Below are 24,334 nucleotides of genomic sequence, written 5' to 3'. Positions count from 1 at the left end.
AATGATCAGCTGAGAGCTCTTTGTCAAAAATTGGCGAACCGGGACAGCCGATCGTCGTAAGATTCATACATGTAGTTGACTAAAAATTGCAAATACAATGTATGTCATTCGTTTAGAGTCACAGACGAAAGTGCTGTCTTGATTTACAGATTTTTGACAAAGTCTGCTTTGTCATGAAGAGCCTTTGACAATGGATTTTCTGTGTTATAGAATCCCTCCCTGCCGCCAATTACGAAAATTCCCTATTTAGTATTAATGAATCTATAAGGGTACAGTGAATTCCAATACCAACAACAACACCTAACTTGAAATCACCAATTTTTTCATATCACAATTCATTTTAAATTTTTTTTACAGGTGTTGATTGGAATCACATCCAGAGACAAGTCTTTGAGTTACTTTTGTCCTCGCCAGCTCCTGCCCAGCGAATGCTTGACCTGTCTCGTTGACCTGGTCAATGACCCTGTGACCCCGCTTGACCTCGCTCTCAAGACCATGGTCTTGCTCTTCAATCTAGGTGAGTTATGCGAAAAATAATTATTAATTTTCCAGAAACTTGTAAAAATTATAAAATACAAGGCAATCAATTTGCTATAGTTTGTAAGTGAATGTTTAATTTTTTAAATTCAAATTCAATTTGGTTTTATTAAAATGTACTCATCAAAAAGTCTGAAGACTAACAATGCGGGCTCACAATCAAAAGCATAAAATATGACAGATAACAAAATAAGTATATAACATGCAGTGATCATAATAAAACCAATTACAAAGAAAATTTTTTCTAAAACTCATTAATATTAAAACAACAAAGTGAAATTAAAAGTACAGGTGTGTATATAATGAAACAAATCGAGTTAAGGACAGAAGAAAAAAAAATGTTTTGCATGTAATGTGGTCCTTTTTAGTACCCATGATTATATTCATGGGATGGATTCCATGACATTTGCTAATATTCACACACTATGCTCCGCTATTCATTGCACCGAAATAAATTCATCACGCCTCAATTCTTCTACCCTGGATGCAACACTCTACCGTCTACCCTGCCCTAAACCTGACATAAGCCCGATTGCAACCCTAACCCTACCCCTACAACTTAGAGATGAAATAAAGTCTGGAGCAATGATGGTGGGAGTAAATGTTGTGTCACCATGGCATGACAATAGAGAATTTTTGCAATCACTACACGGCCACTCTCTACAACGCACCAATTCCTTTTATAATGCAACTATGCAAGTTAAATCCCACATTTAGTGAGCTGAGAGGATTATTGTCAAAAGTTAATGGACTGGGACAGCAGATCATTCTAAGATTTGCACCGGACGAACAATTGCAAATATGTTGTTGTCCAGAGCCACGACACGACGCTGGTGTCCCGGTCCACCAACTTTCGACAAAAGCTTCGATTTTGATTTTACTTGTATTTTCAAAGGAATTGGTGCGTTGTAGAGAGCGGCCGCGTAGTGAATGCAGAAACTCTTTATTGTTAATATTGGATCAGTACTAAAAATGCTGCTAAGCTTTGATCACTGACACCATTACTGAATAAATGAAACTGGAGACAAGAGGTATAGTATATTTATTCTTGTCCAAATTTTGGTATAATGGATTAAGAGAATGGAAACTGATGGTTAGGAAAAACAACCTTTTCAGTAAACCTTTGCAGTTTTGTATTCACTAAAAGAACCTACAATAACAGGTAGCGTCTGAAGTGCGATACTCCAGTAATTAATCCTCACGAATAGCTCAACATCACAAATATTCTTCTTTTCCCACATCTTTTCGAAGCTGCGGATTGTGATGTCAGGGAAACACTTCAAGTGACCTTTAACCTCCCAGCATCCCTTGCACTGTTCCTGAAAGTTCAGCGGGGTTCACCGAATGAGACAGTCATTGGACAAGTAAGTATTTATTTTGATGAATGCATGCAATAGTGTGTTCAATTATATTCAGAGGATGAATATCATCAAAGAGTTCGAAGGACTAAGCAAGAAAGAGTGAGCTGTAAAATTCAGAGAAATTCTCAACAGGGAGCATTGTCTCTCATTAATTGCGTATTATGAATGTATAATAATAATAATAATAGTCAGTTCTTGTATAGCACATAACACATTATGAATAACGTCTCTATGCGCTTTCAAAGGACTTGGATATTATTATGTCTAAAACCTTTTGAGATGACAATTAATAAAACAGAGAATAAAGTACAAGTAATTTTATTTGTGTAGAAAAACTTAATTTCTTTGACAGGAAAACTTTGTTTTGCTCTGTGGTAACATAATTATTGCAGTTGGAATTTATTAGATAGTGAATAATTGTGTTATCTTTCAAGTGTTGTGTCAATATTACGCAACTTGCACTTCTCAGAATGTTGCATTGTGGGTCAGGAACATGGCCAAATTTGAATAGCTTAGGACCTAAAGGCGACCGATTGGTCTGCGACCCGATTTCAGAATAAAATGTAGTAGAATTTGATGCTAATATTGAGACTTGGAATATCTTACTGCGTAATGTTCTAAATCATTTTACGAATACCTATGTTCAAATCTGTGACTATGCTATCATCCTTCTTAGAATAAAAGTGAATTTAATATCTAGTCGTAATGATGTCATTGCAGTCGTACGATTGGCTACGATTTGAAACTAATTTGGCCTTTACTCCAAAATAAAGGCTTGCAATCTTTCAAATTGGTTATATGAGTATTCTTTCAATTAATTTTAACCTCAAATAAAATGATATATTCCATTCACATTTTCAGAAAATGAGGAAAATGCGATTTGTTCCAAAATCGTATCGCGAACAGTCGTAAGGTGTGCGATGGACTTTAGGTGCTATACAATGCTGCTATATGCTTTAAAAATTAGGGAATTTTGATTTAAGATTAATGTAGAACAGTAGAAGTATATCTGAAACTTGTGATTAATGTGTTATCTTTCTGTTTTATGAAAGGTAATTCATTAGACCCGAGACCTGAGCCAAAATAATACTGTTATAATTTCTTTCCTCTCTGAAGCTAGACTTAATTGTATCTGATACATGTAGGCATTTCATAAAGCTGTCCATAAGCGACTTTGCAAACGACTGGTGATCTGTTCTTAGGCGCTAAATCGACATTAATGAAAATTTGGTGTATATCATTTAACACAGGGCTGTTCCATATATTATCAGGATCTCCACGGTCCTGGAAAAATTTGTGGTCGTGGAAAGTCAGGGAATTTGTGAAAAATCATGGAATTGCATTTACCTCTTGGTTATGGCAGCTTTCCAGTTTGCCGTGTCTCGCAACTCTCATACTCTGTGATCATCCTTTGCTATTATAGTTGGTTTTCATGATTTCCATTTTTTTCAGTTTTGTGACATCCCAAATTCTACATAACTCCCGGGACGTCACAGGAAGTCATGAAAAGCAGTAATTTAGTCATGGAACTCTGTTTTCAAATTTCTGTGGGAACCCTGAATATGTACGTCTGACCCCCTATATGGGGGGCCTTCATTAAATTTTCTGTCTCTGATTTCTTTTGACAGTCTTTGTAATTTTCTCAAAGGACCACGACTTGGTCAGTTTATGAAGTGAAGTAAGACTTGAGAAACATGGGGGTCGAACGTACAAAAAGTTGATCGTTGAATGGAATTGCCCCAACAGCAAAGGATCACAAATCACTTGTAAAGTCACTTGTTACTTATGAACAGCTTTTTGAAACACCCACCAGGTTTTTATAACGGTCATGATTTATTGATGATTAATGAAGTATGTTGTCTTCTATTCTATTGCAGTGTGTCCAGCTTCTACAGAGAGTGACATACAACTACAGGATCATCTACCCTAACAACTATGTGGAGGATTTGATCCAGTTTTTACTAACACAGATGTAAGTAGGTGGTTCAACATGTTACATTGGGAACTTGAACCACAGTAAAATTAAAAAACTGTTGAAAGTTTGAATTTGATGATGTTGATTATCATTAACACTTTTGAAGGTAACATTAAACATTTAGTTACTGGGACTTGTTTCATAAAGACTTGTTATGATTGAAATGCATAGTTTCTATAACAAGTCTATGATCAGCCAATCATTTTGAATGATTTCAGTAGATTTAAACTGTTATAGCAAATTTTTTATAACAAATTTTATGAATCAGGCCCCTGGTTGTGACTCCTCTCACCACATGGTCTACTTTCATTTAGTCTAATGCCATTCCGTCCATCAACATTTCGTCTAACAACCATTTGGTCCAATCATCACTTCGTCTAATCACCATTTCATCTATGACCATTTCGTCTCATAACCAGTTGGTCTAATATCCATTTCATTTTCATTCATTTTGCACAATTAACACTTAGTCCAATTAGACTGAATGGTATATGGAATAAATGGCTATTGGACCAACTGGTTATTAGACGAAATGGTGAGTGGACGAAATGGCAGTTAGACCATGTGGATAGTGGTCCTAGTGGACGAACTGATGGTAGACCAAATGATAGTAGACGAGTTGGCGTTAGACGAATTGGAAATAAACCATGACTTCAATAGTGATGTAAGTCACACGTTGCTTCACGAACAGCTTAATGAAACAACAAGATAGACTGCTTTTTGCACATAGAAGTTTTATGACAGGGTTAGATTTTTTAAGGGATTTCAAACAATTTAGAATATTTTTATTTTAAAACAAGAAAAATATAACACCTTTTATTAAATACATAGAAATTAAATATTGATCATAACCCTGCTTCAGTTTACACCATGTATTCTTAAAGTGATTGGTTAACATTGGTTTGACTTTTAAAAATCTGAGCTAGAAGGTCACACTTGTCACCTGTGTCTGTGATATGTTACAAAAATGAAGCCCAGAAAAAATTGCGTTCGAAAATAATTATTTAGTGCTTCAAAAATTGAAATATAAACTGACCGAAAACACCATCTTAATTTCATCCCATACACTAATGTGTACTATTTAGGCGTCTATAAGACGCCTATTTACAAAATCGGGGTTTGCCTTGTAGTTTTAGCTTTTTATTCTCAATAATGGTTGTTTTCAGGGTTTATTAGTTCTAATACATGCACTTGTACACATGTTTGTTTCATCTTGGTTTGAGAATTTTTTTAATCGGCTGCTCACAAAGTTAAACAATACCTTAAGTCTTCTTAAACACCCACCCCCCCCCTCACCCTCTCCTCCGACCAGCCACTTCAAACTAAAGAACTCTTTATCTCCTTTTGCTTCGATAGTCTTGGTCCAGAATCAGACCTAGTGATGCCTTGTTTGGGTCTTCTTGCGAACTTGTGCAGACAGAATGTTTCTATTCAGGCCCATATCAAAGCTATGGTAAGCAAGTCAATGAATTATAGTTGTTGGTGCCGGTGATTATTAAAGTTTTGGTAGAATTTTGTTAAACATCATTGCAATCCCTCTTTCAATTAAATTAACTTGGGAGTTGGTACCAAAAACTGTTAATGAAACCATTCTCATGTTTATTATTGAAAATGTGTTTTGCGATAAATATTACTACAACTCTTGAAGGATTACGAGTCCGAGTTCATTGACATTTGAATTTATTTATTGCACTCATGCCTTACTTAGGCACAAATTAGTTCAAATTTGTATGACAGCAATATAAGGCAGAATCTAGAATAATGGTGATGGTGATGAGGAGGATGAATAAGAGATGGAGAAGGAAGAGAATGCTGATGATGATGATGGCAGTGATGATGAGGAGGATGACGATGATGATGATGATGATGGCAATGATAATGATGAGGAGGATGATGTTGATGATTGTGATGATGATGATGATGGTGAAGATAATGATGATGATGATGATGATGGTGATGATGATGATGATTATGATGTCAATGATGATGATGTCAATGATGATGATGATGATGATGGCAATGATGATGACGATAATGATGGTGATGATGATGATAATGGTGATGGTGATGATGATGATGGTGGTGGTTGTGGTGATGACGATGATGATGGTGATGAACTGATGATGAAGCACTTTTAAACATTTCTCTTATCATTTGTGTTTCAGAATAATCTGAAATCAATCAGTAAGACGCTGATTAGATTCTTATCTCACAGCAGCCGGACAAACATCATCTTCTCTCTCTCCATCCTAACTAGTCTGTGTCTTAATGAAGAACTTGGTGATAAGGTAAGAACACATGAAATTATATTTTACTTTTTTCTTCATTGTAGATGATGTTTGAAAGGTCGAATGGTAATATGGATGACTACACCAAGTGGTGAGTTCCTGAGGAACTAAGAAAAGTTGAGAGGTAAGGATGGAATGGAGGGGCAAGAAAGTGAATTCTGGTCTCATTTCAATTAAATAACATTTTGGTATTTATTTCACAACTGCATTGCATGACATATGGCAGCTATAAGGCTGAATTTGGCATGCTTAAAATAATTCTCAAACATTGTTCATTTCAATGAGAAAACATCCAGCCCTTGTTTTTTTTGGGGGGTGTTGTGTTTGCTTTTGACTTTTGTTGCACTAGTGAGGGGCTATCAGAGTCGTAATTGCGCTATCTTAGACGAAATTCAGAACTAATAGTTGAACTGCGACCAATGCATCGTTTCCGTTAATGTTCTCAATGAAATGTACAAAAGTTATCATATTTTACTCCAATTCTCGTCTTCCAGCTATTCAATCCCCGAAATATCAATCAGACGTTTCAGCTAATTTTTAACATTCTGATCAACGGTGATGGAGTTGTGACGCGTCGCTATGCCGTCGACCTCTTGATTGACCTTTTGAAGAGTCCCAGGATACAACAGAGTCTTCTCTTGTAAGTCTAATTTATTCTCCTCAATTTAATATTCCATAGAGGTATAAAGCTTCATTGTTTCAAAATTGTGTCTTGGAAGATTTACAGTGTTTGGAATTCATTTAATTTTAGCACAAGATTTCATTTGTTATCCTGCTCTTTGTTGACAAATGTCAAGGGTTATTGCCATGTACTTTTGATAATCAAATGCCTCAAATCAGTAATCAACAGCTGGCGACCACTCAATTAGAGTAAACAGGAGTATTCGGTTGCGGAATGTTGGTAAACAGATCAAATGCATCGATGGATCACTCCAAGGCCTAATGAATATACATGTAACATGAGTCAGAATTAACGATAAACTAATACAATTACTGAAAATCTGAATATTTGCATTTTTAAACAGTGACTTCGCTGTTCTCATTGCATTACCAGTTTAGAGTGTATTTAATGATTAGCTCAAGTTAAACGTCTTTTCTTCAGGAAAGCGCTATACACTGTACTGGCAATGGTTTCAATTTTGTCAGTATGTTTTTCTTTCTTTCTAGTCATATTCTATATGTGAGTGCTAACATTCAGGATAATAAAAATGTCTCCTAAAGGAGAACTGGGCCCCGTCTTGCAAAGAGTTGCGATCGATCCAATCAACCACAACTATGGAAAGCCAGCAACATCAACATCTAAAATATATTTCTATTCAAAATATTTTTTGGTATGAAGTATATTCGTACATTCATAGTTTTCTTTAAAAATTCAGAGTGCTTCACTTTGTTTACAAAGGATATTATGCAAATTTCCTGAAGAAAAAATTACGACATTGATGGATTTCCATGTAGTTGAGGATCTATGTTGATTGGAGCAATCATAACTCTTTGTAAGACGCGGACCTGTACCTCTATGGATTAAGAAAAGAATTTTATGATTTCCTCTTCCTCTAATTGGTACATAAATCTCTTTGTAAATATGACTGATAATCATCTTCTATTTGAAAATGCACAATGGTATGTGTAGGATGTTTTTGTTTTCTTATTTCATTTATTTAAAGGTTTGTCTGCATTTTGCAAAAAGGTACCACTTCATGGCCATTGTGGCAAGTGGTAACCTTGGTAACCCATGGTAATTTTCCCGGAAATCCTTGATTCTGAATGGCTGTTGAGAATTGTTACCTTGCTAATTGACACTTTCACCCCCCCCCCCCCTTCTTGAAGTAAAATATATAGTTTGAATTATTATGTTTCCTTTGAATAAAGCACATTTACCAAAATATTATTGCAACTTTTGTCATATTTTGTCATTCTATAGGTTTGAGCATTTTCAGCTGTGTTTACACAAGGTCTTGGGTTTATTACCGACACAAGATGAAGAATCAGTTTGTAAGGTTTGTAATTAAATTTTTGTATAGGTATAATAAGACGGAAAATTATTTCTAGATGTTTTGCCTGATGTGATCATTAAGCTCAAATCTCTTGCCACATTTGTTCAAGACTTTTTCTTGTGAGTATTGCTCATCTTTTGAGATGAGCCGTAATTTGCGACACCCTGGCACACGGTTGTCAATCTACGTATAACATCTTATATGCAAATTGGACAAGATATCTTGCAAAAAACATGATTTTCATGTAGGTACAAATCCAATATGAATAGTGTTTAATGTATTAAATGGATAACTAATTGTTGCTGACAAATTTTATTAATAAAACAATGAAAGGAAAAACAAAAACAAAAAAAGAAATGCATATGAAATGTTTATAAGATTGGATATACCATACCATTTTTTTCAAGGGGGAGTGGCAGGTCTTTTGCATGAAGGATTTAGTTTGCTATCTTATTAAATAAGCAAATATTCCTCTATTTTTATCATTTGTAAAATATTTTTAGCTTTTTGAGTTGATGTTGACATTCTGCGGTGTGTCGGGACTCCGCCCAACGATCTGCCGTAGCATTATGTCATCGACCAATCAGGGAATGGACCAATCAGAAGCCTTCTTTGCCGTGGTCAAGTGGGCCTCACGTCCGGTCCAGAGTAATAATACAGTCTCGCTGCTAGCCCTGGATCTACTACGAGAGGTGTATGAGGTAGGTTGTAGAAAGAATAATGATAATAGCTGGATTTATAAAGCACTTTTTGCCTGCTATTATTACCCCAGCTTAAAGGAGAATGAAACCCTTGAAACCAGCTGAATCAATATCAAAGAGAAAAATCAAAGAAACATAATGTTGAAAGTTTGAGGAAGATTGAATGAATAATAAGAAAGTTATGAGCATTTGAATATTGAGATCACTAATGCCATGTAGATCCTCCTATTGGCAATGCGACCAAGATCTGGGATGTCACACACGTACAACTCTCGCATTACTTTAGTACTTATTTCACTTATATTCTCACTTTTATATAGAGTCTATCACAAGGTGAGGTGTTCTCTTTATGAGAGGACAAGTTCAGAGGTTTCACAACATTATATCATTGATGAATCGTTTGTCATATGATTAGAACGAGCAAAAATAGATGTTTTGGGATATATTTTCAGTATCCAAAAGGGGAGAGTTGTTCATCTGTGACATCATAGATCTTGGTCGCATTGCCAATGGGAGGATCTCCATAGCATTAGTGATCTCGACATTCAAATGCTCATAACTCTTCTATTGCTAGTCCTATTTTACTCAAACTTTTGTTGATCTTATTCTTTGATTATTCTGCTTTCACAAAAGCTAACTTACTCCAAAAGTTTCATTCTCCTTTAATAGCATGATTTATAAAGCACATTTTGCCTGAAGATACAAAGCGCTGCTATTATTACCCCAGCTTTAGCTCAAGCTACCATCACCGGTGCTCAGTGCATGCAAGATATTAATCCTGGCGGGTACCCATTCCCCTCACCTGGGTTGAGTGCAGCACAATCGGGATAAATTCTTGCTGAAGGAAAACACGCCATGGTTAGGATTTGAACCCATGACCCTCTGTTTGAAAGGCGAGAGTCAGAACCAATAGACCACGACGTGCCCAAGAAACTACTTGTAGAGGAATAGAGTAGATAGACACAGTAATTTTCTGTTTACCGGTAAATCAAACAGAAAATTTGTTTTGGATCTTTTCATGTGAAATTTATAGAATTTGCTTTTCAAGAACAGATTCATATATTTGCTGTGTACATTTACTATGAAAAAACAGAATTTTAATTTTAGATCAAGTTTGAAACGGAAAATCACTGTCCCTAAGTAGACTCTGCGTAGGTTGCCCTTCCACATATCAAATAATCGCCAAACTCGAAGCATTATTTCGGACAAGAATGTGTAAAATGTGTCTTATTTACATCTTTTCAGTCGAATTTCGTCGAAATTGAAGAAAGTTCTGCGGTTCGCGCAATCGCAGTCAATACCAAGTATTTTCTGATCAGGAATTTTAGTCGGATCAAATGTACCAAATTTATGCCAATATGAATGTAAATTACTGTTATTATCTCCACCCTCCCCCCCCCCCCACACAAAGAAAACAATACACTAGCTTTAGAAGGTCCTTTTCAAAATTACTTAAAACAATTTCGTCAATAATTTGTCCGAGTTTGCAGGGTATTTTTTTCAGTGTGAAAGCAGAATAAGAGAACTTGTGAGGAAAAAAGAATGCAGGAGTATACAGACTTTTGCTATAACTTTTTATTCATACTAACCCACATCCACCTCCATATTTTTTCTCCCATTCTTCCAGGAAATGTTAGACTCCGGTCTTGTGACCCAGCTGTCTCCGCGTACCGATGTCACTATCCCCATGGCAACGGGATTAATCCTCCCTCTGGATGAGCTAGAAGGTCCATTCACCAAACATAAACTTACAAAGATCTCAAGAGTTATGTGTCTTCTTATGAATATCCTTTTGATGATGATGATGATGATAATGATAGTAAATAGTTATAATAATAATAGGAATAATAATAGTTATAATCATGATGATAATAATAATTAACATACATATTTAGCACTCTCTATAAAAACATATTTCATACAAGGCACACAAAAATAGAAAGAATATGCTAGCTTGGATGAGTGTCTAAGTTGGCTCCAGGGAAAAGAGTACATGAGGGCTCGAGGTGATTTTGTCCCTGAATTGCCCAAAAGATTCCTGGAAATTAAAACAAAAAGAGCCCCTGGAAAGTGTTAAAGCTTGTCCAATATAGCAGTTTTAATAGGTAGTAAATTGTGATAAGCATCCCCCCCCCCCCCAAATTCAAAAAATAATATTTTGCCTGGTGCCAACTGCCAAGAACTGATGATAAAGTCAAAAAGGGGCCTAAGCTTTCGATCCTAGCAGAATCTTCGTCGGAGGCAAAATGACAAACATATAAAGTGGAACAACCATAATATAGACCACAAACAAGCTACAGCAACACTAGAAACAAGGAGACAAAAGGGGCATTAGTGAGTAGAGAAGACCAATCAGGTTAGTGAAGGGGATGAAAGAAAAGGAGTAGGCAGACACAAAGGGAAGTTAGTGTAAGTAAGGCCAAGAGGGATTAAGATAATGAGGCAGGCAACATCAAACAGGATCTGGAACAAAACAGTGATAGAGGGATGAATAACTAGAGAATTAGTGAGAGGTGGGTCAAACAGGTTACAAAGAAAGGCTTAATAAACTGGTGCATAAGAGTGGGGGGAAAAAAAGAAGAGAAAGAATGGGGAACAACTGATAATGTGCAAAAGACATATAAGTATATATGATAAAGCATTAAACAAACTAAGAGAAGAAGGTAAGTGTAAATATGTATCTATAAGTGATATGTATATAAATATATCCAAAAAAGAAATGTATATGAAAAAATATATAAATATATACACATATGGTGTTAGAAAAGATAAGACTTTAGTTAAATTTGAAAGTCTCTAATGATGGTTTGATTTAATGGAAAATAATATAATGATAATAAGTAGTATAAGTGAGCAAGCAGCAAAGGCTTGCTCACTTTTTGTTTTTGTTATGTTGGGGGTGTTGGGAAGAAGCTTACCCTTATGTCTGTGAAGGTTTCACCCTTAATTTTATGTAGCATAGGGGGAAATATGTCTGTGGCGGCAATGAGTTAAAACAGAAAATGTGGGGTATCTCATCTCGCTCAAAAGAGGCTCACCATTCTTGCATAACTTATGGACAGCTTTATGAAAAGCCTCTCAGAATTCTATTTAAAAAAAACTCATACTGGATATGAACTCATGAAAGCGAGGGAGACATTGCTTATTTAGACATTTATCTCTTTCAGAAAAGAAAAATATATATGTATTGTAAGTCTCATTATCCTTGACTAGTTTCTTTTACCTCTGAGCTGTGATGAGGGAACGAGGTCAGAGTTGAGTCGGGTCATGAACTTTGACCCCTGTCTGTCCATCGTAGAATACCAGCTTGATAACAACCAGGTCGCCGTGAGTAAGACGAGGGTCATCAACGATGATTGTGATTGGAGGTAAGTATTTGAGCTTAAAGGAATTAATTACCCCCCCCTTTTTTTTTTTTACTTTTCATTCATGTAATCTGAACATTTCTCTTGAACCAGAGAAGTCATTTTTTAAAAACTTGTAATCACCCGACGCGGGTGCGTAGTGGTCTAGTGGTTCTGACTCTCGCCTCTCAAACAAAGGGTCGTGGGTTCGAATCCTAGCCATGGTGTGTTTTCCTTCTGCAAGAAATGTATCCACACTGTGCTGCACTCGACCCAGGTGAGGTGAATGGGTACCGGCAGGAAATAATTCCTCAAAAAGCTGTGCGCACCAGAGGTAGACTAGCATAGCCGGGGTAATATAGGAGCGCCTTGAGCACCTAGCAAGGTGGATACGTGCGCTATACAAATCCTATATTATTTCTTTATTTCAATTTCGATTTCAATTCTCATTTTCCAAAATAACAACAATACAAATTTAAATTAAAATGACATAAGACAGCAACTGCAGCATGGATATAGAATATGAATATCAATACATAAGTGAAATATAGGACGAAACTGTCAGTTTTATTGGAGTATGTTAGAATTGATTTTGTGCATGTATGTCTAATACCACAATTGGATTTCATCTTTCATTTCTTTGGCAGTGACGCGGGCGTTGGAGCCATTCTGCATATAGTCGATCTGATGGTGACGTTGCAATCAAATGTACCACAGCTAAAGACTACACTGATACAACTACTTCAGGTATTTGGTCTTCAAAATTCACAAATTTGAAATTAGCTTGTCTGAAAGAGTAATTCTTCAGCTTCATACCGTCAAAATTTAAAGTGGTGAAGTTGAATAAAAGAAGAGAGACCCAAGAGCTTATTTGACACCAGTTTTGTGTGTGTGTGTGTTTTTTTTTTAATGAAAGGACAAGTCCACCCCAACAAAAATTTGATTTTGAATAAAAAGAGAAAAATCCAACAAGCATAAGACTGAAAATTTCATCAAAATCGATGTAAAATAAGAAAGTTATGACATTTTAAAGTTTTGCTTCATTTCACAAAACAGTTATGTGCACATCCCGGTCAGTATACAAATGAGGGAGCTGATGACATCACTCACTCATTATTTCTTTTGTATTGTATTATATGAAATATTCTAATTTTCTCCCTGAACATGTTGAATTACCATTGCTTAACATTTTATGGTTCAGTCAAGTTGGTCCTTATTGTCAAATCTGCAAAAATTGAAATAATATATAATTCGAACGATAAAAAACAAAAGATATAGTGAGTGAGAAACATCACCGATTCTCATTTGCATGTTACTAAATTGTGCATATAACTATTTTGTAAAAAAATAAGAGAAACTTTAAAATGTCATAACTTTCTTATTTTACATCCGATTATGATGAAATTTTCAGCATTATGCTTGTCTGATTTTTCTCTATTGATTCAAATCAAATTTTTCAAAAAACGGAGATATGAAGGTTTGAAGTTTGTGGTTCACTCAAGAGCAAGATATGCATACTGTACAATTTCGATGAAACTACCAAGCAATTAAAAAAAAAACATGAGGTGGACTTGACCTCAGCTCTTGCTGAATTTCTTCTACATTCAATCCAGTACGTATGTGTTGATCAATTTTGACAAGTTATATAACACGGCAAAGCTAAGAATGTATTTTTCAAGCTGAATAAAAATCACATAATTCCTTTTTGGCAACTTATTGTTAATTTTAGGGTGGCTGGTAAATTGTTTTCTCCAAAATGCCGTGTCCATTTGTATTGTCAGGGTTCCCACAGACATGGAAAATCCTGTAAAAATTTGTGGTCAGGGAAAAGTCGGGGATTTTGGTAAATTTGTGAAAAGTCATTGAATTGCATTTACCTCTTGGCTATGGCAGCTTTCCAGTTTGTCGAGTCTCGCAATTCTCATACTCTGCTATTATAATTGGTGTTCATGATTTCCATTTTTCCCAGTTTCGTGAGATCCCAAATCCTACATAACTCTCGCGACATCACGGGAAGTCATGGAGAGCAGCAATTTAGTCATGGGATTCTGTTTTCAAATTTCTGTGGGAACCCTGATTGGGATTTTTTTTTTTATAATATTTTATGATCTTGGAAAAACGTTGAAAAATGAATTTTTGTTATCTATTCAGTATTTTTGTTATCATCTAGATATCTTTCATATGTAAATACTGTTAGTTTTTGTTAAATTGTTATGTAGTCATTGTTTATATACATGTATATTACAGAGTATATTTAGTAGACTCACGATTGTTCATTCTTAACTAACAAGTTAAGAAACATGTTTCTATCTGCCTAAACTAGAAGGGGGCAGACTTGACTAGCATTCATGCTATTTTCTGGTTCCTATTCTTGCTTTTCTATGTATTCGTAACTGATTGGCTTTTAACTTGTAAATTGGTGTTATCATTGCATTGGATAATAAATAAATTCATTCATTCATCTTATCCTAGGATCATCGGTTGGTTCCCTTTATGGCACATGGTCTTAGTTCAAGGGACAGGGAGAGAGTCCATGTTAGTCTCAGGCTCATCAGGGCTGCTTCAACGCTTCAAGAATTCCCCACGATAATGTGAGTATTGGTGGATCCATTGACCTGGGGGGTGTTTCACATAGATTTAAGTATGACTCAAGTCGCACTTAAATGCCGACGCGTACATGATATGCAACGCGCGATCTTATTGATAGATACGCAGTAGTGTGCGTCCTCATGACACGATCTGACCAATGAGGTCAAGCCTTTCATACCGTACGCAACTCGGTATTTAAGTCCGACTTTAAGTCATACTTAAATCTTTGTGAAACACCCCCCTGTTTATCTAATTGAACAAGGTGGTCCCTGTCAAGGGCATACCTAGTCTGCTGTGCAAACCCTTCATTCGAGTTAATTAAGGGTCTGAATTGCAGCCTACTCATGCCTTGTGTACTGAAGGCCTCCTGAATTGAAACAGCAAGTTTTGTATGTGCTAGTCTTTGCGTGGAGACACACTTGTTGCTCAAAGTTACAATCAGGGTCTGTGCCTGCAGACTAGGGCATACCGGTATTCACAGGCCCATTTGATAAGACATGTTACAATAACAGATTTGCAGTGACACTGTTAAAATACTGAAAGGGGAAGTTCCCCTGATGAAAAAAATGATAAAATATTGCAAAAGATTTGAGAAAAATCCACAAAGAATTAAAAAGTTATTAGAATTTTAATTACTTGATTTGTGAGGTCATATGGGAGCAGCATTCCTACATATCGTATGGTAAAAGAAATCAATGAAATGTCATTTACTCAGAAAATTGAAAAAGGTTTTTACTGTACCTTCAATTCATTTCACATCCGTTGCTGAAAAGAAATAAAAAATAAGTCATCATGAACCATTAAAAAATTGAAATTTATGCATTTTATATTACATATCATATGGGGCAGCTGCTCGTTTATGACGTCACAAATCCAAAAACTAAAATTCTAATATTTTTTGTAATCTTCAATGAAATTTCCTCAAACCTTCACCAATATTTTTTGTTGTTTTTCTGCTATTTTTAAAAATAATTTTTTTTTCAGGGTGAACTTTCCCTTGAAATCATTCGATTTGAATTTTTAAATCCTAAGAAGGGGTTACGGTACCTGTCATTTGTAAAGTCATTCATATCTTACTACAGCTTTATGAAACCAGGGTCCCGTAACACAAACATTAGCGATAGATTGTATGCTTGATTTTCATGGTTGATTGTATATTGTAGTCAATGCAATCAATCATAGAAAAATGTACATCAACCATTGCTAAGCTTTGTGTTACGGGCCCCAGGACTAAGCCTATTGTAAACTCAGAAGTCAGTAGTCGAATGGTTGATTGATCTGTCGTCTATGGGACCAGATAAGAAACATGCAGCAGCTTGGTATCTCCTGAAAGATAATAACAAATAAGAAATCTGTTCCAGTTACTATGATAAAAGGTGACACTTCTGCAGAAAGAAGGGGCTATTGGAATAGCCATGGTGTAGTGGTTCTGACTCTCGCCTTGTAACCAGAGGGTCGTGTGTTCGAATCCCACCGCGGTCTAGCGTCCTTTAGCTAGGCGTTGATCCACATTTTGCCACTCTCGACCCAGGTGCTATATGGGTACCCGGTAGGATGCGAAAGTTATTGTATTCTCCATATTATCATCATCATCATCTTCATCATCTCCGTTATCATCGCCACCTTCATCTTCATCATCATCTTCATCATCATCTTCTTCTCCGTTATCATCATCGCCACCATCATCTTCATCATCATCATCTTCATCATCATCTTCATCATTATCATCATCGTTATCATCATCGTTATCATCATCTTCATCATCATCTTCATCATCATCTTCTTCACCATCTTCATCATCATCTTCATCGTTATCATCATCTTCATCGTTATCATCATCTTCATCATTATTATTATTTTATTATTATTATCATTATTTACCTTTACCTCCTCTCATTTCTATGTTTAATTTCAGTCTTGGTGAATGCATCGCCTCCAACAACTCCCACAATATCCAGACCTCACACCAGGACCATCAGATGGATCCAGCAGCACCCCATAATCTCAACCAGTCACAAACCAACAACTATGAGATGTCCGTGATGGCAGCCAACCTAGAGGTCACAAGGTCAAAGGTCACCAAGGCAGACAACGCTGGTTTGGATAAGCTTATTGATAGAATGCAGACAGGCTTGGATGTAAGTTTTTCTTTGTTATTGTATTGTTTCTAACCTAGAGGTAATAAGGTCAAAGGTCACCAATAACCGTCACTGCTGGTTTAGACGTTCTTATAGTTAGAAAGCAAAGAAGGCTGGATTTATAGTTTTCTAAGTTATTTTGTTTCTAACCTAGAGATCGTAAGGTCAAAGGTCACAGAGACAGAAATTGCTTGTTTTAAACAAACAGGTCTGGATGTTTCTAATCTAGATGTCGAAAGGTCAAAGGTCACCAAGGCATACAGTGCTTGTTCAGACAAGCTTATTGATATAATATAGACAGGTATGGATGTTTCTCATCTGGAGGTCAAAAGGTCAAAGGTCACAGAGACAGACATTTAAACAAACTTATTGTTGTAATATAGACAGCTCTGGATGTTTCTAATATTTAGGTCAAAGGTCGCCAAGGCAGGCAAGCTTATTGATAGAATGCAGACAGGTCTGGATGTAAATTTCCTTTGTTGTTGTTTTGTTTCTTAATAGCTAAAGGTTATAAGGTCAAAGGTCATGAAGGTCTTCAAAGCAGACAATGCTGTTTTAGACTAGCTTGTTGATAAATACAGATAGGGCTTGATATAAATTTCTACGGAAGCTTAGACGTGCCCCCAGAAGACAAGATGAGAAGACGAGAAAAAGAGTCAAGATGACAAGAAGACGAGGAAAGAAGACAAGAATACGAGATCCTCAATCTTGTCATGTCGATTTATTTAGGATGAGAAGGCGAGATGACAAGATCCATTATCTCGACATGTTGACTTATTTTGGATGAGAAGATGAGAAGACAAGATCATCAATCTCGTCAAGTCGACTTATTTAGGATGAGAAGGCGAGATGACAAGATCCATTATCTCGACATGTCGACTTATTTAGGATGAGAAGGCGAGATGACAAGATCCATTATCTCGACATGTCGACTTATTTAGGATGAGAAGGCGAGATGACAAGATCCATTATCTCGACATGTTGACTTATTTTGGATGAGAAGATGAGAAGACAAGATCATCAATCTCGTCAAGTCGACTTATTTAGGATGAGAAGACAAGAAGACAAGATCCTCAATCTCGTCAAGTCGACATGTTTAGGACAAGAAGATAAGAAAACAAGATACAGAATCTCATCAAGTCGACTTATTTAGGATGTGAAGATGAGAAGACAAGATCCTCAATCTCGTCAAGTCAACTTATTAAGGATGCGAAGATGAGAAGACAAGATCATCGCGCTGGAGTTATCGACCAATAACGCCCGACCAATAAGGATTTTGAAGATAGCGGACTATAAATCATTATATTTTGCGTACAGTGTCTACAAAAGCACGAACTGAAATTGAAATTATATTAAAAGATATCAATTATCTATTGAAGTTAAAACTAAAAAACTTATAAACATCTATTAACCATTAGTAATAATATAAGAATAATAAAACTCTCAGTGCAGATTGGTGGTTGCGGGAGCGAGCCAGATTAGGGGCGCGCATGGATGACAACGTAACAAAAAAGGTGATTTTCCTTTTTTTTTTAATCTTTATATGCCCACAATGCAAAAACAAGGATAAAAACACCTAGAACATGGCCCATCAGTTGGAGTAAATAGTGTGTGTGTTTGGATGGGGGATGTGACAGACACAAATTTTGTTCTCTTCAGTGAATGAGGATTTTTTTTTGGGGGGGGGGCTAGTTGTTGTTTTTTTGCAGGCGTAACCGTTAGTCAAAAATAATTATGGGTCACGGAGGGGGGGGGGTGGCAAATATGGCATAAAAGACAAATTCTATTAATAAATGCAAGAGAGCAAAAAATTGAAACTACGGGAACATCAGCCTCATCACCCACTTTAGTTTGTTGCACAAGGGCGTAAATACGGGGGGATTAATGATCCGCCCATGCCGTTCTGTTTGTTCTATTTGTTTGGCATATAAATACCCCCCTCACTTTTTAAGACAGGAACGATATTTTTTAATCATAAACTGATTAATATAGGCTACTGCCGTTAATTTGTGGATTCGTCTGTTAATGCATTTGGAGTGCTTCGGTCGCTAGGCTCATTCGCTTAATCTATATAATATATTCTTATTGGATTTCGCGATGATGAATCCCAATGTTAAGCTCATGCACTGGCAGATCAAGGGGGGCACATCCCTATAGTTGGAATATTCTTTTAAAAATAGATATTGCCCTTTTCCCTGATAAATTTCACGTGCTGCAACACCGGGTCTAACTCTTATTGTTGCAATTAGAAAACTAAATCTAAGACCCCCTTAATCATGAAAATTAATTAGCGGAAATCTACGGCAAAATTCAATATTTTTCTTCAAAATAAAATATCGAGAGACATACCGCCGTTTCGCCCAGTGAAGGTCCCATGCTGGAATCAGAGGTAAAAATGGCAATTAATGGCCATTATTACCTCTGCCATTTTTACCTTTGCCATCTTTACCTTTGCCCGTTTTTACCTCTGCCATTATTAGAAAAAGATTAACATTGTTAACACAAGGCGTAACGATCAATAACATTTTATGAACATTTATATTCTTTATCACCAGTTTTATTATGATCATCGTTTTGGATTATCATGATCATCATATTTATTTTTATTACCAGCAGAAGCTCTTATTAAAAATGACATCCCCTCCCAGTGGCGTACCGTGGGTCACGACATTGGGGGGGGGGGGGCACCAGCAAAATTCTTGAGTCACTTAGTGAGCGCGCGAAGCGCGCTCAGTTGTCAGGTATACTGACCTAATAGAGACATTTTAAGGAAGCACTTGTTGTCATGGTAATCATGAATAATATTCGCATCTCAGCAATCAAATAATGCGAGCGCGAAGCGCGAGCTGAAAATTTTTGATATTCAGACCTAAAAAGGGACTTTATAATCGAATTTTTGTGATCATGATACGTACCTGTTTCGCTAAACAATGCGAGCGCGATGCGCGAGCTGAAAATTTTTGTATACATTGATCCCAAACAGGGAGATCTTAAGGACTATATTTTAGGAATCTCTTAATACACTGTAGTATACATAACTCACCAAAGTCATCTAATGCGAGTGCCAAGCGCTTGCTGATTTTGTTAGAATTACATTTAAACACACATGAAACACTTGTAGTCATTGTAATCATGAATAACATAGGCATCTCACTAATCAAATATTGCGAGCGCGAAGCGCGAGCTAAAAAATCCCCCCCCCCCCCATCGGCTGACAAAAAAAAAAACGGGGAAAAGGAGAAAAAGAGGGAGAAAGGAAGAGGAACGTAGTGGGAAAGAAGAAATTATTATTCATTATAATTGTATATTGTATTATGATCATGTTATGTTATTTTACATAGGAAACATTTTTATCATAACTTTATGAAACATAATTTGCTCAGGGTCCATATCTTCATTGTTCCTGGTGCTCGCATTGTCTGTTTAAAGAGATATATAAACCTGTTGTACGAAAACCTCCTGTTTTCAAGTCAATATACACCAAATATATTATTGTTTTATGTAGTGACATATGGTTCTTTTTCATGACTACTTAAAGTGATTGCCCCATGTTAAGGTCTTAATATAAAACATTTCCTGTCCATGATTACGTTCGCTTCAGTGGATTGGTGAGATATGTCTGCTCTCCATGAATTCCTAAAATCAGTCCTTGAAATGTCCCTTTTTCTGATCTAAATATAAAAAAAAAATCAGCTAGCGCTTCGCGCTCGCATCATTTGGTTAGTGAAATACGAATGGTCTTAGTGAATTCTTACAAACAAGCCTTAGACTGCCCCGCTTCAGGTCTGAATTATCTAAATTTTCACGCTTCGCGCTCGCAATATTTGATTAGTGAGATGCGTATGATAATCATGATTACATTGACTACAAAAAGTGCTTCATGTGTTCAGATGTAATTTTAACAAAATCAGCAAGCGCTTGGCACTCGCATTACATGACTATAGTGAGATATGTATACTCCTTTTTAAAAATCATGTTTTGTGTCAATATATACACAAATTTCAGCTCGTGCTTCGCGCTCGCATCATTTGGTTATTGAAATACGTATGGTTTTGCGAATTCCTACAAACAAGCCTTAAATTGCCTCTCTTCGTGTTTGAAATTCCTGATTTTTTAGCTCGCGCTTCGCGCTCGCAATATTTGATTAGTGAGATGCCTATGTTATTCATGATTACAATGACTACAAGTGTTTCATATGTGTTTAAATGTAATTCTAACAAAATCAGCAAGCGCTTGGCACTCGCATTAGATGACTTTGGTGAGTTATGTATACTACAGTGTATTAAGAGATTCCTAAAATATAGTCCTTAAGATCTCCCTGTTTGGGATCAATGTATACAAAAATTTTCGGCTCGGGCATCGCGCTCGCATTGTTTAGCGAAACAGGTACGTATCATGATCACAAAAATTCGATTATAAAGTCCCTTTTTAGGTCTGAATATCAAAAATTTTCAGCTCGCGCTTTGCGCTCGCATTATTTGATTGCTGAGATGCGAATATTATTCATGATTACCATGACAACAAGTGCTTCCTTAAAATGTCTCTATTAGGTCAGTATACCTGACAACTGAGCGCGCTTCGCGCGCTCACTAAGTGACTCAAGAATTTTGCTGGTGCCCCCCCCCCCCCAATGTCGTGACCCACGGTACGCCACTGGGAGGGGATGTCATTTTTAATAAGAGCTTCTGCTGGTAATAAAAATAAATATGATGATCATGATAATCCAAAACGATGATCATAATAAAACTGGTGATAAAGAATATAAATGTTCATAAAATGTTATTGATCGTTACGCCTTGTGTTAACAATGTTAATCTTTTTCTAATAATGGCAGAGGTAAAAACGGGCAAAGGTAAAGATGGCAAAGGTAAAAATGGCAGAGGTAATAATGGCCATTAATTGCCATTTTTACCTCTGATTCCAGCATGGGACCTTCACTGGGCGAAACGGCGGTATGTCTCTCGATATTTTATTTTGAAGAAAAATATTGAATTTTGCCGTAGATTTCCGCTAATTAATTTTCATGATTAAGGGGGTCTTAGATTTAGTTTTCTAATTGCAACAATAAGAGTTAGACCCGGTGTTGCAGCACGTGAAATTTATCAGGGAAAAGGGCAATATCTATTTTTAAAAGAATATTCCAACTATAGGGATGTGCTCCCCTTGATCTGCCAGTTCATGAGCTTAACATTGGGATTCATCATCGCGAAATCCAATAAGAATATATTATATAGATTAAGCGAATGAGCCTAGCGACCGAAGCACTCCAAATGCATTAACAGACGAATCCACAAATTAACGGCAGTAGCCTATATTAATCAGTTTATGATTAAAAAATATCGTTCCTGTCTTAAAAAGTGAGGGGGGTATTTATATGCCAAACAAATAGAACAAACAGAACGGCATGGGCGGATCATTAATCCCCCCGTATTTACGCCCTTGTGCAACAAACTAAAGTGGGTGATGAGGCTGATGTTCCCGTAGTTTCAATTTTTTGCTCTCTTGCATTTATTAATAGAATTTGTCTTTTATGCCATATTTGCCACCCCCCCCCCCCCCCTCCGTGACCCATAATTATTTTTGACTAACGGTTACGCCTGCAAAAAAACAACAACTAGCCCCCCCCAAAAAAAAAATCCTCATTCACTGAAGAGAACAAAATTTGTGTCTGTCACATCCCCCATCCAAACACACACACTATTTACTCCAACTGATGGGCCATGTTCTAGGTGTTTTTATCCTTGTTTTTGCATTGTGGGCATATAAAGATTTAAAAAAAAAGGAAAATCACCTTTTTTGTTACGTTGTCATCCATGCGCGCCCCTAATCTGGCTCGCTCCCGCAACCACCAATCTGCACTGAGAGTTTTATTATTCTTATATTATTACTAATGGTTAATAGATGTTTATAAGTTTTTTAGTTTTAACTTCAATAGATAATTGATATCTTTTAATATAATTTCAATTTCAGTTCGTGCTTTTGTAGACACTGTACGCAAAATATAATGATTTATAGTCCGCTATCTTCAAAATCCTTATTGGTCGGGCGTTATTGGTCGATAACTCCAGCGCGATGATCTTGTCTTCTCATCTTCGCATCCTTAATAAGTTGACTTGACGAGATTGAGGATCTTGTCTTCTCATCTTCACATCCTAAATAAGTCGACTTGATGAGATTCTGTATCTTGTTTTCTTATCTTCTTGTCCTAAACATGTCGACTTGACGAGATTGAGGATCTTGTCTTCTTGTCTTCTCATCCTAAATAAGTCGACTTGACGAGATTGATGATCTTGTCTTCTCATCTTCTCATCCAAAATAAGTCAACATGTCGAGATAATGGATCTTGTCATCTCGCCTTCTCATCCTAAATAAGTCGACATGTCGAGATAATGGATCTTGTCATCTCGCCTTCTCATCCTAAATAAATCGACATGACAAGATTGAGGATCTCGTATTCTTGTCTTCTTTCCTCGTCTTCTTGTCATCTTGACTCTTTTTCTCGTCTTCTCATCTTGTCTTCTGGGGGCACGTCTAAGCTTCCGTAATTTCCTGTGTTGTTGGTCTGTTTCTAAACCTACTCGTCATTAGTTTGAGTTTAATTTGTGTCTATGGCAACTCTTTGTAAGATGGAACTTTGGGTTGCATTTCATGGCACCATAGGCCCCGAATTTACAAAGGTGGTTTTGAAAAGCATCAGTTGTGCCCATGGTTTATGCAGATTTCCTGAATAAATTATGCTTGAATACTGCATATAATAAAAAATGTCCAATGGTGATGCATGCTTTTAATCATAGTGCGCCAAATTGACACCTGTTGCCATGATTAATTATGCTATTTTATTCCTGAGTCCACTGAACAGTGGACTCATGCATAAAAAAGTGTACCTAACCATGGCAATAGGTGTTGATTTGGCGCACTGTGACAAGAGCACGCATCAGCATTGGAAATTTTTTAATATAAGCGGTAAATTAAACATATTTCACAGGAAATCTGCATTAACCATGGGTTCAACCGACAGCTTTCAAAACCACCTGTGTGAATTCGGACCATAGTGGGTTTCACTGGCAACTGTAATAAGCTACTAGAAATCCATACTTCTGATTGGCTCAGAACAAATCAGTTATTGAATAATCAGTGAAATCACTTACTTTATGCAACACTCCCCTCATATTCATTGACGACTCAATTTTGCTGCAGCAGATTAGTTGCAGTGATATCTCTTCTTTTAGCAGGATAATTGTTTTAAACGTGATTGAAAGGACTTTCCAATTTTCTTCTTATTTTCTCATCACAGCTGAAAGACGTCAAAGCATCAGAGATTATGGATGTATATGAGCACAAACTCTCAGCACTGGCTGTAAGTACACTGTATGCTAATTTATACTGGGCCAGGTATCATAAAGCTTA

At 36.5% G+C, this 24,334-nt stretch overlaps 1 protein-coding gene across 1 annotated transcript in view; it reads left to right on the top strand.

The window, feature by feature from the left end:
• Positions 1-24,334, top strand: part of LOC129283230 (protein CIP2A homolog L-like) — a 36,737-nt gene that overhangs the window by 4,148 nt on the left and 8,255 nt on the right. Inside the window, exons 3-16 of the mRNA XM_064114951.1 lie at positions 358-517; positions 1,789-1,901; positions 3,776-3,870; positions 5,230-5,326; positions 6,039-6,161; positions 6,656-6,801; positions 8,083-8,158; positions 8,659-8,856; positions 10,484-10,640; positions 12,080-12,224; positions 12,848-12,947; positions 14,673-14,791; positions 16,705-16,927; positions 24,222-24,284. Coding sequence (XP_063971021.1) covers positions 358-517; positions 1,789-1,901; positions 3,776-3,870; positions 5,230-5,326; positions 6,039-6,161; positions 6,656-6,801; positions 8,083-8,158; positions 8,659-8,856; positions 10,484-10,640; positions 12,080-12,224; positions 12,848-12,947; positions 14,673-14,791; positions 16,705-16,927; positions 24,222-24,284 — 1,815 coding nt within the window. The remainder of the gene's footprint in view (positions 1-357; positions 518-1,788; positions 1,902-3,775; positions 3,871-5,229; positions 5,327-6,038; positions 6,162-6,655; positions 6,802-8,082; positions 8,159-8,658; positions 8,857-10,483; positions 10,641-12,079; positions 12,225-12,847; positions 12,948-14,672; positions 14,792-16,704; positions 16,928-24,221; positions 24,285-24,334) is intronic.

Source organism: Lytechinus pictus, unplaced genomic scaffold (assembly GCF_037042905.1).
Source record: "Lytechinus pictus isolate F3 Inbred unplaced genomic scaffold, Lp3.0 scaffold_20, whole genome shotgun sequence".
Classification (NCBI taxonomy): Eukaryota; Metazoa; Echinodermata; class Echinoidea; order Temnopleuroida; family Toxopneustidae; genus Lytechinus; species Lytechinus pictus.
The sequence above is the reverse complement of the archived record's forward strand: the minus strand, read 5'-3'. Positions and strand labels throughout refer to the sequence as shown.